This window comes from Neolamprologus multifasciatus, chromosome 23 (genome assembly GCF_963576455.1).
Source record: "Neolamprologus multifasciatus chromosome 23, fNeoMul1.2, whole genome shotgun sequence".
Taxonomy (NCBI): domain Eukaryota; kingdom Metazoa; phylum Chordata; class Actinopteri; order Cichliformes; family Cichlidae; genus Neolamprologus; species Neolamprologus multifasciatus.
Window position 1 is genome coordinate 2,506,624 of NC_140460.1, and position 16,003 is coordinate 2,522,626.

General features: G+C 41.2%; 1 protein-coding gene across 3 annotated transcripts in view; it reads right to left on the bottom strand.

Moving 5' to 3' along the window:
• Positions 1-83: 83 nt before the first annotated feature.
• LOC146490684 (vitamin D3 hydroxylase-associated protein-like) overlaps positions 84-16,003 on the bottom strand; it is a 28,165-nt gene continuing 12,245 nt past the window's right edge. For 2 of the 3 annotated variants that reach the window (XM_085150198.1, XM_085150196.1), the window contains exons 6-15: positions 15,915-15,955; positions 15,671-15,795; positions 14,335-14,460; positions 13,279-13,376; positions 12,990-13,089; positions 12,777-12,820; positions 12,636-12,675; positions 3,120-3,228; positions 2,511-2,656; positions 84-2,173 (exon numbers count right to left, since the gene is read on the bottom strand). In XM_085150198.1, coding sequence (XP_085006324.1) covers positions 2,051-2,173; positions 2,511-2,656; positions 3,120-3,228; positions 12,636-12,675; positions 12,777-12,820; positions 12,990-13,089; positions 13,279-13,376; positions 14,335-14,460; positions 15,671-15,795; positions 15,915-15,955 — 952 coding nt within the window. In that variant the 3' untranslated portion in view covers positions 84-2,050. Of the gene's footprint in view, positions 2,174-2,510; positions 2,657-3,114; positions 3,229-12,635; positions 12,676-12,776; positions 12,821-12,989; positions 13,090-13,278; positions 13,377-14,334; positions 14,461-15,670; positions 15,796-15,914; positions 15,956-16,003 lie in introns of those variants that run through there. The other variant, XM_085150197.1, reaches the window with a different exon arrangement.

The window sequence follows — 16,003 nt, forward strand, 5'->3', positions numbered from 1 at the left end:
TGGATGAATGAAGCATGTGTTAAGGGTTCAATATTAAGGAGGGATACAGGAGGTAATCCAATAACAACACTGATCCGGCCGGGTGAAGTCAAACTATGATTTTAATGACCACACGCAGCGTGGGGAGATGTACACTGCAAAACATCAGCTGTAGATCTCCGCCCAAAAAGACACTTCAGATTGCTTTTGATTCATCAGGGTTAACGACCCCTCATGCGTCATCAGATACAATACATGCATACGTCAAATCAAAACCACAATGACTTTTAACATAGTCTGAAAAGAACATTGTCTCCGTCTCCACGGCAGGTGCTTCCTGTCCATCTTCTGACTCTTGTTTCTCCAAAACCTGAAGCATGGTCCCATGCTCGGCAACAAACTAGCAATTCTGCACGCACAAAAATGCAGTTGCAAGCAAATATATCTGAACTCTCACCTAGAACATAAGTGTGTGTGTACTATTCTCCTGTGCATAATAACCTAACTGAAACTATCTGTAATATGTTGAATAAATGTTTTAATCAAGAACCTCTGCTAAAAGCTTAATCAAAAAATATAAAAGTATAAAAGACAATAATGAATAACCTGGTTATTCAAATAGCATCATTCAAACAGCTCCTCAAAGTAACTTTCGCTTCCTGTCTACTTTGGCACAGAGTGTACTCGGAGTTAGGCCCTTCTTTTATAATGCAATATAATCTCCATATAAACATTTAAGATTATGAAAAGCATTCAAAAGCATTTAAGATTATAGATTTAACTCAATAGTTTAACGTGGTTATAACTGCACCTGTAATAAAGGCTAATTGGGTACCAATATGTTTAAACATCTGAATACAATATCAATACTATAAACTATTATTAATGCAATGGTAATGATGATGATTATGAACCATAGCAAAATATTTCTCTAATCTCCACACATGTTAAATAAAGCACTTTGGGTGCTTACAGTAGAAGAGTGCTATATAAGAACCAGTCCGTTTACCATTTACCAGATGGCTCCATGTGCCAATTACACATTATTTACAAAATGTTAATTTTAAAGCTTTGACCAACCATGTTGGTCTACTACTTCCATTCATGAAATTTGCAAGGAAAATTGAACTAGTCATGACCAAACTTAAACATTTTAGCACTTACTTGTTATGATTAAAAGAAAAACTCCAAAATAGAAATCATCTGGTGAATGGCATGTTAAACAAAATGTATGTCTATTGTAAATCACTGCGCATTAACGGCACACGCAGTAACTTTTCATAGGGAAGGAGTTGATAATCAGTAGAGCTCACCTAAGAATAGCAGTTTTTAGTTTCAAAGTAATTGAGTGAGAGCTGCCAGGAGACGGTTACATGTCAGAAGGGAGCTGTCAACAGACAATTAGTGGACTTAGAAGTCTAAAGAAAACAAAAGAGCATTATTTAGCGGGTTTAATACACCTTACTGTGCTGAAGCATATATTACAGGGTAAATATCGGGCAGCAGAATCTACTTTGACCTCTCGAGTATGACGAGGACGAATGGTCCCCTAAAGTTTTCTCATAAAAATAGTATCAATACGTTTATCCTGACTGACAGCAGATGCTGATTTTTAACCTACTTCATTGCGTCCTCCAGCTTTCTGTAACCCAGATATTGTATCATGAATATCTCTGTCATTGTGACTGAATAAGAAGGCACACAAACACTCCTATACATATAAATTATGTCGGTTTTAATATCTTAGTGATTTCAATTTTTTTAAAATGTACTGTTCCATTTATTAATGGCTGTATGTATTTATTTGTTCATTCCCTGTGAAGAACCTTTACATGTGATTTTGGCATAAAGAAATAAAACTGCCTTGACTTTAACCTGAATTTTAACTGTTAAAATTTATTCAAACTTTACCAAATAGTCAAGGCACAAAAATTGCCAGATTATATTTGTAAAAAAGAGAATGCTCTGCTATTTATGAAAGATTCAGCTCTCTTTTATAGGATCTACTCAAGCTAACACGTTGCCTCTGAAGTCTGCAGCCTCTCCTGTGAGACTGACAAAGAAAGCAGCTTTACTTCTTGCTTTCTTTGACCAGTTGTTCCACTTCCTTCATGAAGCGCAGGCAGAGCTCATCCTGCCACGGCAGAGCAACACACTGAATCGCCACAGGTAGACCCTCGCCACCGGTCACTGCCTGAACACAAAAACACACTCCTGTCACTTAACGCTTGGCAGCTGGTCCGCAGTCTTCTGCCTCGAGCTGACTAACAAATTGTGGAACATTTAATAAAGTTCACTTATAACTGAGAGTCAATAAATTACAGAACCACAAGAAAAAATGTCTCAATCGTCTGATCTGGTTTAGCTTTTGGTTCCAAGTAGGATAGATGGGCCTACGCACCACCACACCTGAAATCTTCCTGCGTGTAGTTTAAAGTTGTATTCATTTGTTTAGAAATTTTAAAACTGCACAAAAAACTGGTCTCACAGTAAATGTGTTCAATCTGTCTCCCCTCACTGGTATGTGTTACCTCTTTCAGGGACTTGTCATAACTGTCCTGATAACAGCCCTTATAGTGCTTTAGTTCCTCCTCATCCTTCGCAGTCACTGTGGAAACAGGGACTACACCCGCAGGAAATTTTAAGAGATTGTAGAGCATCGTGCAACTGACAGCAGCTGAAATAACAGAAAATACAAGTAGATTAGTTATGATGAAATATTTTAAGACAGATTCACTTTTCTTTAGCCCTTCAAAATTCTGTTGCTCTTTAATTAACATGTGATTTATTTAGTGTAACAGTGCCTTTATATTATTATTTGTCCAAATGTTCTAATCTACAGGTGACTTTCCTAATTGACTAATGTCTGGAGATATTGTTTTTTCTTCACTCTCTGCCTTTTTTAATCATGCGTGTTAGCACTAGAGAAGGGCAGCAATCCTAATTTTTTATGAGATAATTTTTATGTGATCTCAAATCCCAGGAACTATGCTGCCACCTAGGAGCATTTCATACATCCACAAACTTACAATAATGAAAGAAAAAAAAAAAGAAGAAGAAGAAGAAGAAGAGAGAGCTAGATTGACAATAATGCTTTTTTTTTTTTTTTTTTTTTTTTTTAAATACTCAGTATACCATACTTGGAACTTTGTCTCCGTGCAGTAACCTGCTGGCTGGCCCTATCATGGGGGACAACAGCACATCGATATTGCAGCTCCTCCAATGTGCTATTGTCTCTTGAATATAGTCCTAAGAAAAAACAGGAAATTTTCTTTATACAACTGCGATTCCAAAACATTTGGGAGACTGTAAAATGTAAACAAAAACAAAATGCAGTGATTTAGAAATTTTGAAATATTTAAACTGAGAAATTGTAGGGCTTGGATGGAACCGATGGCTGAGGGGAACTGCCCAGTCCTTCTTGAGGTTGGAGGCAATGGGAATGGGATAACCTTTTATAATTCAGACATACAAAACAAACAAATATATACGCATACACATATACATAGAGAGATAGAGCTCTCTATATCTAGATCTCTATATTTATAGATAGAGATAGATATAGAGATCTAGATAGAGATAGATATAGAGATCTAGATAGAGATAGATATAGAGATCTAGATAGAGGTCTCATAAGCTTTATCAATATCACTTTCCTTATACACTACCTCCAAATTTCCCCTCAAGTAGGTCACTTTTAAATGCATTCATGGATTCCTCTGTTCTCACCGGTTTTATTTTAATTTTTCCTGTTTGTCGTTACTATGATTGTTGTCATATACTGGAAAAAACGCACAATGATCACTGATGTCACTAATTAGAAGGCAATTTTGTTTTCTGATTCATTAGTTAAGATGAAGTCTATTAATGTTTTTCTGGAACATTTGACATTATCACATCTGTGTTGAAATCCCCATAAATAAAAATAACTTTTTGGTTTGATTTTGTATCCACCCACTCCTTAAATGCTGGTTTACCTTAAAACCTTAGATGGTTTTCTATATATGTTGTCCACCAACAGTCATTTTTTCTACCACCTTGTAAATTTTCTGTTCACAATAGGTATCTCATATCCATACCTACTGCATACCTTATGATTCTGTCTTTACTTTTCACCCACTTTTAACTAGAGCAGAGGTTACTTCATTAACATCACTTCATTGCATTCTCTACTTTTCTATGTTGCACTTTAACATGATTTATCAAAAATTCTATCACATATGAATATTAAATCACAATATGAATATACTTCTGTACACGTTCAGTTTATGCTATTTTTCTTCACTAGGATTTATTAATAGCTCAATGACATATGAATATTAATTTCAACGCGATTTTCATCAACTTATTCACATAGGACTGCTTTTCTTACTTTTTATTTATAACTATGCCAATCACAATATACACAATATAAGTGTTTTTGTTTTTTTTAAATCACACGTTAAAATCTGACATTCTCTGTCAAGTTGACCAAGACAAGCTCTGGGCTGTGTGCCATGTTTGCATACCCCCTCGGTACAAATAACACACACACACACACACACACACACACACACACGTTCCCAAATATTTACTTTTCTGTGACCCTCAGGCTGCAGAATAATCACGCTTCCCTCTGGGTGGTGGGTCTGTTATTCTTGGCCATTGGTCCCTACTTCTCTGCCAGCTTGGATTGGTTTTTGTGACGCAGCTTCTAGTCTTTTTTTATTTTTATTGTTCTTATCATTTTCACTGGGCTCCATAAACTACAGAGTTTGTGACCTTCCAGTCTTGCCTAATTTGGCAGGTAGGAATGCAGATCTGCTGCTGTCTGCCAGTGGCTCTCTGTCTCGACTCACTGGCTACATGGCCCGGTGTGTCATAGACCTGCCACAATTTCCACATGAACTCTTCTGCTCTTTTGGCCATCTAATGAGGGATTTTCTCCACTGATGTGCAGATATCTTCTCCCACCTGCAGACATTACACAGGGTGACCCATGCCTCCTGAGTCACTCTCTCTTGGGCCCTCAGACGGAGGCAGTGTTGAGAAGGTTACTTTTAAAATGTATTCCACTACAGATTACATGCCCCAAAATGTATTCTGTAACGTATTCCGTTACTCGATGAGAGTAACATATTCTGAATACTTTGGATTACTTAATATATTATCATGCTGTTTACAACTACATGGTTCCGTGTCGGGCTTGTAGCTGAAAACTAGCTTTACTTTGTTGTCTGGGTCAACTTTGTTAGCCAGAGACAGAGAGAGGCGTGTAAAGGCTGCTCCAACAGAACTTATTGTTTTTGGAGGAAAACACGAACACGGTGTACAGTCGAGTCTTAATAGCTTACTTACAACTGGGCTCGTCAGGCTCTCTTCTTGGCTGCAGTGGTTATTATTATATTTACATGCTTCCAGCTCCCGTTTTTGCTCGATGACAGCTCGTACTTTTCCTTTTTCTCCCTCCCTCGCTCACAGACACATAACGTGTATGGCAGTCCATTCTCCCTGCAGCACGGACTACACTGCCCATGATGCTACATTCTTTAGAGCTATACCTGTAGCATTCTGCCTGTTAGCTTAGCACAACAACAACAACAAAAAGGCCTCTCTCTTTTTTTTTTTTTTTTTTTTTCCCCCGCCTGTCCCATTTGGTTCTTTAGCCGTCAGAATTGTTGTCTGAAGACCAACAAGGATACCCAATGGATTTATTTTGCCAAATGGATCATCATGGCATTGCCGTATTGGTCCATTTGATCGACCTTTGTTTTTATTATTTATTTTATTTTCAGTTGTTACAGACGGGACAGACATGAGTGAGGGATAGGAAAGGGAGAAAGAAAGAGGAAGGAAAAGAAAAACAGAAGGGGAGAGGGACAGTGAGAAAGGGGGGAAGAAAAAATATCTCCGGGATCACCTGTTGAGAGAAAAAGAATAGAAAACAAGCAAAAAAAACAAAACAGTGCAACATACTATACACAACACCATCGCATTAATCTAGCTAAGTGTAAACAGCAGTAAATACTAAATATTGAATGTTGTTGTGCAGCACGCAGGACAGACAGCGCACAATGTGCTTTGAAGTAGCAGCCAAGAAAGGTGTGATTTAAGTCTACGAACAGTGAACACCCATGTGCACACCTGTGTGGATCGGCGCGCTTGTATTCAAATGGTTTCCCCATGTAATGGTCTGCTAGAGGATGTAGAGAGCCATAGCCCTGTCCCCCAGGGCATGAAGCAGGCATGGAGGAGATCCAGGCCCCAGACATCCAGAGGCCCCAGAGTGCAAGAGCCCAAGGAGGAGCACCGGAGGGGCATCCGTGCCACCTTCATGGGAAGGGCTGAGGATCCCCAGATGAGGGGTCACCCAGTAGCCACCGGGCAGAAGCTAGAGGGGGCTGCACTGGCGTGCCCGCCGGCTCCGCCGGCAGCCAGCTGTGCCAGAGTGAACCGAGCCGCAGGCACAGAGGCCGGAGGCCCGAGGGCCCCCCGCGCCCCGGAAGAGGCCTGACCGAGCAGCAGGCGCCAGGCCCCGCCAAGTAGCCACCGGGAGTGAGCTGGCACATGACCTGAGCGCCCAGCCCCGGACACCAAGAACCAACAATGCACCGACCCCTGAGGGCATCAGTCACCGGCAGGGAGTGTGGTGAGGGGAGATAGGCCTCCACACTTTGGTGGGCCTTGGAGTTCCCAGAGAGGTGGAGTCTAAGACCCGACCTGACATATAGATACAGACAAACAGGCACACACAGACACAGACATGCATTCCCACCCTCATGCACACATATACAAACACTCAGCACTCACCCAACGTAGGAATAAACGTAAATGGACATGTACACACAATCACACTCCCCAAACATACTCTATACCCCGGGTCCAGGTATCCTCACCCCCAGAGATGGAAACGGCACCCAGACCCAAGAGATGTTACCCTTCCCTCCGGGGTGGAGGCAAGCAGACCGCCCCAGGCTCCGCAGCAGCAGGGAGGCCAATCGGACAGCCAGCATCTCTTCCCAGCCCCCCCGCCCCGATGGCTAGCAGAGAACGGGGGTGTGTTAAGACCCCATACCTCCCTCCTCCTGCTCAAGTGTAGTGTTGCTGCGTGTTGTTCTAAAGTGTATTTTAAACAAGGGAGAGCATGGTGCTGCTGCCAGAGAGCAGCAGGTGTTAGCACGGCCCCTCCCGAGAACCCTCAATGTCTACATGGATTTAAAATTGAGAGGTGGGCACCGGCGCCGGAGGTAGGTTTGAATACACAGACCGTCTACTGGACGCCGTTAACGTGCCCACCCTCAAGGCCCTATATATATATATATATATATATATATATATATATATATATATATATATATATATATATATATCTCATAACATGAGATATGTTATGTTATGTTATGTTATGTTATCTCATAACATATATATGTTATGAGAGTGTAAGTAATGTGGATGTCTAAGTTGTGAGATAAAATTGAGGCACAGGTGGCCAGAAGAGGACAGAGGGGGGGGGAATGTCTCCCCTGCACCCTGGTGACACACCCGCACCCCAAAGCCCTACCTGTGTGGGTGGGTGTGGTGGAGCGGGAAGAGGGAGGCAGCCGGGGATGGGGAGGAAAAGAAGGGAGGGGAGGGTGTCCCTCCCTAGGGCCAGCTCCCCCGCTGACCCCAATATGCACCTCCGTCCTCTGGTATCCACCAAGGCAAGGGAGCCCAGGCCCATCCAGACCGGGGCCTACGGCAGCAGCACCGCCAAGCCCCACAGGACCCGGGGCAGCCCACCCCACCCCACCGCAGAGGAAACTGTACCCACCCCAACATTCAATCATCTCCCAGACTAAAAAGGCCTCTCTCACCCAGGAAACACGCAGAGAGAGAGCGTCACCCTGTAACCCTGGCAACCGTAACGCTGCCGCCTGGAACAACAGAACGTAGCTGTCAAACAAAACCCAAACAGTCCTGACCCGCCACAATATGAAACAGGGAAGTACCGCCGTGTAATCCATTTATTTCAACAAAGTAACTGTATTCTAAATACCACCTTTTTAAACGGTAACTGTAACGGAATACAGTTACTCATATTTTGTATTTTAAATACGTAAAGGCGGTACATGTATTCAGTTACTCCCCAACACTGTTCATAACGCACGTGAAAAGACCCAGGAAAACCGAGTAAACAATAAAAACGATAACTTCTATACTAATTTTCCCATTTGCATCCCCCACTCTCTTGTCCCCTCTTCCTCTGCGTACATTCACTCAGTGTTGTTGACCTTGAACCTTTCTCTCTGACTTTTCACCCACTTTTATCTCTGAGGTATCTATGAGGTAAAGGTTACTTCATTAAAAATCACTTTATTACATTTTCTTCTTTTCTATATGGATATTAAATCACACATGGAAATACTTCCCTTCATGTTTAACTCAGTTTATGCCATTTTACTTGACCAGGATTTAACATTAGCTCAGTCACATGAATATTAATTTCAACATGACTTTCGTCAACTTCATCAAACAGGGATACTTTTCTCACTGTATCTTCCACATGTTACAATTTAACGTTATCTGAATGCTTGCTTTGTTATTCAGACCAAACATTATGACCTCAGACAAGATCTGGGCTGCGTGCTGTGTTTGCATTCCCCAAATAATCTCAGCGCAGAAGCACATACACACACGCCAAAGGGTCGGGAGGTGGCGTATTAGAACCACTTCATTACTCAACTACAGTGGGGCAAAAAAGTATTTAGTCAGCCACCGATTGTGCAAGTTCCCCCACTTGAAATGATGACAGAGGTCAGTAATTTGCACCAGAGGTACACTTCAACTGTGAGAGACAGAATGTGAAAAAAAAATCCATGAATTCACATGGTAGGATTTGTAAAGAATTTATTCGTAAATCAGGGTGGAAAATAAGTATTTGGTCAATAACAAAAATACAACTCAATACTTTGTAACATAACCTTTGTTGGCAATAACAGAGGTCAAACGTTTACTATAGGTCTTTACCAGGTTTGCACACACAGTAGCTGGTATTTTGGCCCATTCCTCCATGCAGATCTTCTCAAGAGCAGTGATGTTTTGGGGCTGTCGCCGAGCAACACGGACTTTCAACTCCCGCCACAGATTTTCTATGGGGTTGAGGTCTGGAGACTGGCTAGGCCACTCCAGGACTTTCAAATGCTTCTTACGGAGCCACTCCTTTGTTGCCCGGGCGGTGTGTTTTGGATCATTGTCATGTTGGAAGACCCAGCCTCGTTTCATCTTCAAAGTTCTCACTGATGGAAGGAGGTTTTGGCTCAAAATCTCACCATACTTGGCCCCATTCATTCTGTCCTTAACACGGATCAGTCGTCCTGTCCCCTTGGCAGAAAAACAGCCCCATAGCATGATGTTTCCACCCCCATGCTTCACAGTAGGTATGGTGTTCTTGGGATGCAACTCAGTATTCTTCTTCCTCCAAACACGACGAGTTGAGTTTATACCAAAAAGTTCTACTTTGGTTTCATCTGACCACATGACATTCTCCCAATCCTCTGCTGTATCATCCATGTGCTCTCTGGCAAACTTCAGACGGGCCTGGACATGCACTGGCTTCAGCAGCGGAACACGTCTGGCACTGCAGGATTTGATTCCCTGCCGTTGTAGTGTGTTACTGATGGTGACCTTTGTTACTTTGGTCCCAGCTCTCTGCAGGTCATTCACCAGGTCCCCCCGTGTGGTTCTGGGATCTTTGCTCACCGTTCTCATGATCATTTTGACCCCACGGGATGAGATCTTGCGTGGAGCCCCAGATCGAGGGAGATTATCAGTGGTCTTGTATGTCTTCCATTTTCTGATGATTGCTCCCACAGTTGATTTTTTCACACCAAGCTGCTTGCCTATTGTAGATTCACTCTTCCCAGTCTGGTGCAGGTCTACAATTCTTTTCCTGGTGTCCTTCGAAAGCTCTTTGGTCTTGGCCATGGCGGAGTTTGGAGTCTGACTGGTTGAGGCTGTGGACAGGTGTCTTTTATACAGATGATGAGGTCAAACAGGTGCCATTCATACAGGTAACGAGTGGGGGACAGAAAAGCTTCTTACAGAAGACGTTACAGGTCTGTGAGAGCCAGGGATTTTCCTTGTTTGAGGTGACCAAATACTTATTTTCCACCCTGATTTACGAATAAATTCTTTACAAATCCTACCATGTGAATTCATGGATTTTTTTTTCACATTCTGTCTCTCACAGTTGAAGTGTACCTCTGGTGCAAATTACTGACCTCTGTCATCATTTTAAGTGGGGGAACTTGCACAATCGGTGGCTGACTAAATACTTTTTTGCCCCACTGTACATTTCTCATTCAGCATATTAAGTTTCACTTGCACCTGACTGCTACAATGCCTCCTGCACCTTTTTGAATGTTTTTCATTTTTTCATGAAAAACATTACCTTATTTTGTTTTTGATGACAGCAAAAACAGACCTAAAAAATGTGTAAGGGGTCAACAAAAGCCAAAAGATATATGAAAAAAGAGAAATAAAGAGCTGGATGAAACTGATGCAGCTAATTAGGTCAGTATCATGACTCTGATGGAAAAATAAAGTATTTCAGAGAGGCAGAGTTTCTCAGAAGTAAAGAAAAGTGCATCTACATATTACAGAAAACAATTTCAAAGTAATGTTTGTCAATGTAAAATTGACAAACAAAAAGACTTAACTATCTCATTATCTACAGTACATTATCATTAAATGATTCAGAGACTGGTGAAATCTCTGTGCATGGACAAGGCCAAAAGTTTGTGTTTGTAAACTTTGGGCAGCAGTGCATTAAAAACAGGGATGATTTTGTCATGGAAATCATTGCTTTGGCTCAGCAACATTTCCAGATATCACTGTCTGCGAACACAGTTCGCCATGCTATCCACAAATGAATCTTATGTGTTGTCTCTATAAGATCACTCATCTGCCTGCTGTCCTGGATGTTTGGCTGCTAATCTTTGTTATATAACTTTTTCTTTCCACACTGCCAAACTCCGTGTCGACAGCGTTGTTCTAGTTCACTCATCTTCTAGCCTGTCCACTCAGAGCTCCATGCAAGCCTCCAGCTTCATCTTCACCACTACCATACTCTACTTCTAATTCCTATCACCTCTAAGATTCTGCTATGATGGGTCAATCGCCAAACCAGTAGCTGAACTCTGTATCTCAGTAAATCATGTTCAATTCTTCCAAATGAGCTGTCGCTATTGAAATACAGCTCAAAGCTCTAAAGCTCATGCAAACGGGAATTCATATGTGAACATAATCCATAAAGACCACCACCACCTTCTTTAGGCCAAACCTCTTTAGAATGGACTGACACAAAGTAAAAGACTGTTTTGTGGCCAGAAATATCAAAATTTGAAATTAGTTTTGAAAAACATGGATGCGGCATCCTTCGGACTAAATATGTCTGTGAAGGTTCAGTCATCCAGGTCATCGTAGTCAAAGAAGTCCAGACGCTTTTCTTTCCAAGCTCCTTTAAGTTGCTTGAAGACGTTTCACCTCTCATCCGAGAAGCTTCTTCAGTTCTAAAGTCAAATGGTGGGGAGTCCCAGATTTAAACCTAGTGGGAGTTTCCCCCCACAGAGGGACAAAAGGACCCCCTGATGATCCTCTAACTGGGTGTGGGTCCCAATCAGCCAGGGTTTCGGGTGAGCTCATTGTGAAACCTGGCCCCACCTTATCATGCGAATTCCTGAGGTCAGATGGCCCAGGATGTGAGTGGGCGTTAAGGCGTCTGGGAAGGGAACTCAAAACTGGATTATAGATGGCAGACAGTTTGTGTCGTAAACCACCGCCTCTGTTCAAAGATGGTCGCTCACAGTGGACATAGATGGCTTCTTTCACTCCTCTTTCAAGCCATCTGTCCTCTCTGTCCAAAATGTGAACATTGGCATCCTTGAAAGAGTGTCCTTCATCCTTAAGATGCAGATGGACTGCTGAGTCTTGTCCTGTGGAGGTGGCTCTATGTTTTGCCATGCGCTTGTGAAGTGGCTGAAGCCACTTCACAAGCGCATGGCAAAACATAGGGGGTCCTTTTGTCCCTCTGCAGGGGGATACTTCCACTAGGTCTAAATCTGGGACTCCCCACCATTTGACCTTAGAACTGAAGAAGCTTCTCTGATGAGAGGTGAAACGTCTTCAAGCAACTTAAAGAAGTCCAGACGCTTTTCTTTGCAAGTTCCTTTGACTTCGGACTAAAGAAAAAGGAACCATCTGGCTTGTTATTAGTGCTCATTTCAAAAGCCTGCACGTTTCAGTGCCATGGCATTGGCAGCTTGAATATCTGGAAAGACACTTTTTAATACTGAAAGTTGTGTACAGGTTTAGGTTTAGAGGAACATAAAACTTCCATTAGAATGATATTTTCTTGCTGAAGATATTTGAGCAAGTCAATGCTAAAGTGTATATTGCAGCCATTACAACAGCATGGCTTTGTAGTAGAAGAATCTTTTTTCTGAACATGGTATACATTAATTTTTCAGTTTGAATATTAGATTTGTTTTCTATGTGCTATTGTGGATAAATATAGGTCGGTAAGATTTGCCAATCGTTGCATTCTGTTTTAATTTACATTATACACAGTGTCCCACCTCTTTTGAAATTGTACTGTGATACTCAACCATGCATCATTAGTTGAAAGTTAAAGTTACCTCATCAGCAACATGTTGCTTCCACAGATCGGAAACAGATCTAAAAAAAAATAAAGCATTATTTTATGACTTTGCCCATCACATGTATTATATGAAAAAAGAATCATGTACAGATGATGAATTTCAACAATACTTTCTCACCGAACTCCACAAATAGCACTAATGTTGGAAGACACACGAGGTGACTGCAAAAAACAAGTGAACGTTATTGACTGGCCTGCACAAAGCCATGGCTTTAATCCCATTGAAAATCTGGCACTTTACAACATAGGCTCTATCAGATAAAAGTTCCAAGATTATGTTCAGTCCTGTGCTTGAATTTACACATGTTTGTCACCAAATGAGAAAACTCACCACAGGTTTTAGTAGGAAGGAAAGGATTTTCTTAAACCACTTAGGGAGCGAGTGTATAAAAACCTGCTGCTTCAGAGAAGGGTCCAGAAGTCCCCCTTTCCTAAAATGAAATGAATTATTTACACACAAAATAACTGTTGACACTTAATGACATGTAATGATTTTAGTATTCTACAGTATTTTAGTTTATCATGCTAGCACCTGCAACTTAGCACTGAAAAAAATTATTTATTAGATGTTTTAAGTTCATGAGAAGTGATTAGATGAATTATTAAAAGGTACAACTCACAGTTTTTGTAGAAAGGTGGTAGCACCATCTGCATATAGACCCTTTATTAATAGCTCAGGAACAATTTGGCTGATTTTCAGTGGAGTGTAAGGAACCAACTAAAGGCATAAAAGAGAACATTAAAGATGTATGACTCATATCAAATACTAGGCAGTGATTATTAGTGTGTGTGCACGCGCATATTTAGACATCTTTGTGAGGACAGAAAATTGGCACGTGACTATACTTGTGGGGACCAACGGTCACTTATGGGGACAAAATCCCCGTCCCCACGAGTTTGTGGGTATTTTTCAGGTCAATTTGACCCGTCAGTAACTCATTCACTGACCCAACAATATCTATGTAACATAAACATGCAGAGATTTTATTAGTTCATTACACTTTTTAAGCCAAGCAGAAGAAGTTTTATATATAAAACAAAAAATACTTTTAACAATTTTTTAGATTGCTTAACTTTTAAAAAGGGTCAGTTTGGACACTGTCTCAGCTGAACTCTGGACACGCACACACATACACTGATACACACTCATCCCCCCTCCCTTTCCAAACGCCTTCGATGCTTGTTCCCTCCTGGGAACACGGCGGGTCTGAGCCCGCGCTGGAATAATAGCGCAGAGCAGGATGGCTGCTGCGTTTGCTTCGGATTACTCTTCACCTCCCACCCAACCCTGTGGCTTGTCACGTGTTCCATGATGTTGTGCTGTGGACATTTATGTGCTTTTTGTGCAGAGGAGTTTTTTTTGTTTCCTGTTCTCATGCTGTCCTCCCGGGAGCCCAGTATGAGTAGAGGTCTCTTTTTTCCTCTTGTACTTTCCCATTGTAGTGTATATTTCAGTGTTTTTCTGTATGGGGATACCTGGGGGATACCTCGGGATACATGGGGATACCGATCTCCGACCTGTATCCCCATGTGATGTCTGTGTTGTGTGTGTAAGGTCGGGGGGGGGGGGGGGGGGGGGGGGGGGAATAAAGCCTTGATTGATTGACCTGTAACATAACAGGGGGTTCATAACAATTCACGACAGTAACGATTACATGTGTGTGGTGACGTCTTACTGTGTGTCCCGCTTGCTCTAAAAGAGCTTTGACCTCTCTGACACCTCGGACCATGCTTGGAGTCGGTTGCAAGTAGCCATCATTTTCCAAATAACCAATCCTAAGAGGTCTGGAGCTTCTGTATATCTGTAGATGAGGACAGAATTATTAGCCCACCAAAGAAAATTTCAGCTTTTTAAAAGTATTCCCAAGTGCTGTTAAGAAGAGCAAGGGATTGTTAACACGTTTTTTTCCAAGCATCTTAATTTTATTTTGGATGGTTACATTATTTTACTTTGGTCAAACTCAGATTTTCAATGGGATTAAAGCCATGACTTTGTGCAGGCCAGTCAATAACATTCACTTAACAAGTGGGAGGCACATATGCAAACTGCTGTAATTCCTACACCGTTCACCTGATTTGGATGTAAATACCCTCAAATAAAAGCTGACAGTCTGCAGTTAAAGCACATCTTGTTCGTTTCATTTGAAATCCATTGTGGTGGTGTATAGAGCCAAAATGTTAGAATTGTGTCGATGTCCCAATATTTATGGACCTGACTGTATGCAGGGTTATAGCGAATGTTTTCTTTGAGATTACAATTCCAGGCTTGGTTAAGACATTCACTAGTGTCTTGGCTAAGGTCTTTAGACATTTCTCACTAGTTTTCTTCCCAGAATCAATGAAATCTTTCAGTTTTCACCTCTGCCAGGCTTGTTCTGTACTCTGTGGCTCTCTTTGAAGTTCTTGATACTTCTGACACTTTGTGTCACTGTGACACTTGAAAATGCTGCCATAACTTTGTATAACCATCTCATCCTTTGCAAGGATTAACAATTCGTTTTCTCAAGTCTAAAACTTTATGTATTTGCTTTTTTTACATGATGCTTTCTCAACAGCTCAAACCCTTCCTGAGGTTTTTGTACTGTAAATTGGAAAATAGCCCTGAGTTTTAACTTGACTTGAAGAGCTTTGAACATTATAAATGCAATGACTTTTAAAAGGGTCAGCTTTTCCGGGGGTTATTATATTATTGGCCCAGGTTATTTTTTTTGTATTTCTGCTACAGTTCAAAGATGTGTGTAAACAGAAATAGTGTATGTGTTCAAAAGAAAACCGGTATATTTAGAAATGGTGAAAATGTTGAAAATCCTTTGCTCTCATAAAAAAAAAAGCACTTAGAAATGTTATAGGAAGACTATTAACTTTGTCCTTTAGAACTTCGTCTTTTAGCATAGAGAGATTTGTTAAGAAAACTTGATTAATTTCTAGTTTCTAACATCTATGAATGATCTGAAAATATATAGAAAAGATGATCATCAACAGAGGACATTAATCCCACAGTACAGGACACACCTCCATGTTAAAAGGTAATGGTGGAACAGTGGGGTCCAAAGAAAACATGTGGTCACAAAGAAGCGCCTGCATGCACAGAGCCAGGCTGTCCACATCTCTTGCCATGGGTCCAGGAGATGCCGACACTAGTTTAGTAACAAGCATAAAGCAAATGTTTTGAACAAAATGTTCCAGAAAATTTGTGTAATATTATTAGACACTGGTTATATATAATCTGCATTTACTTCATGTGGTAGTTCCTTACCTGACTTTTGTCCTCGACAAATTGAACGAAAACCCTGTAAACTGTTCATTATCCAAAGGTGTTAACAAATAAAGAAACCTTAACTCATC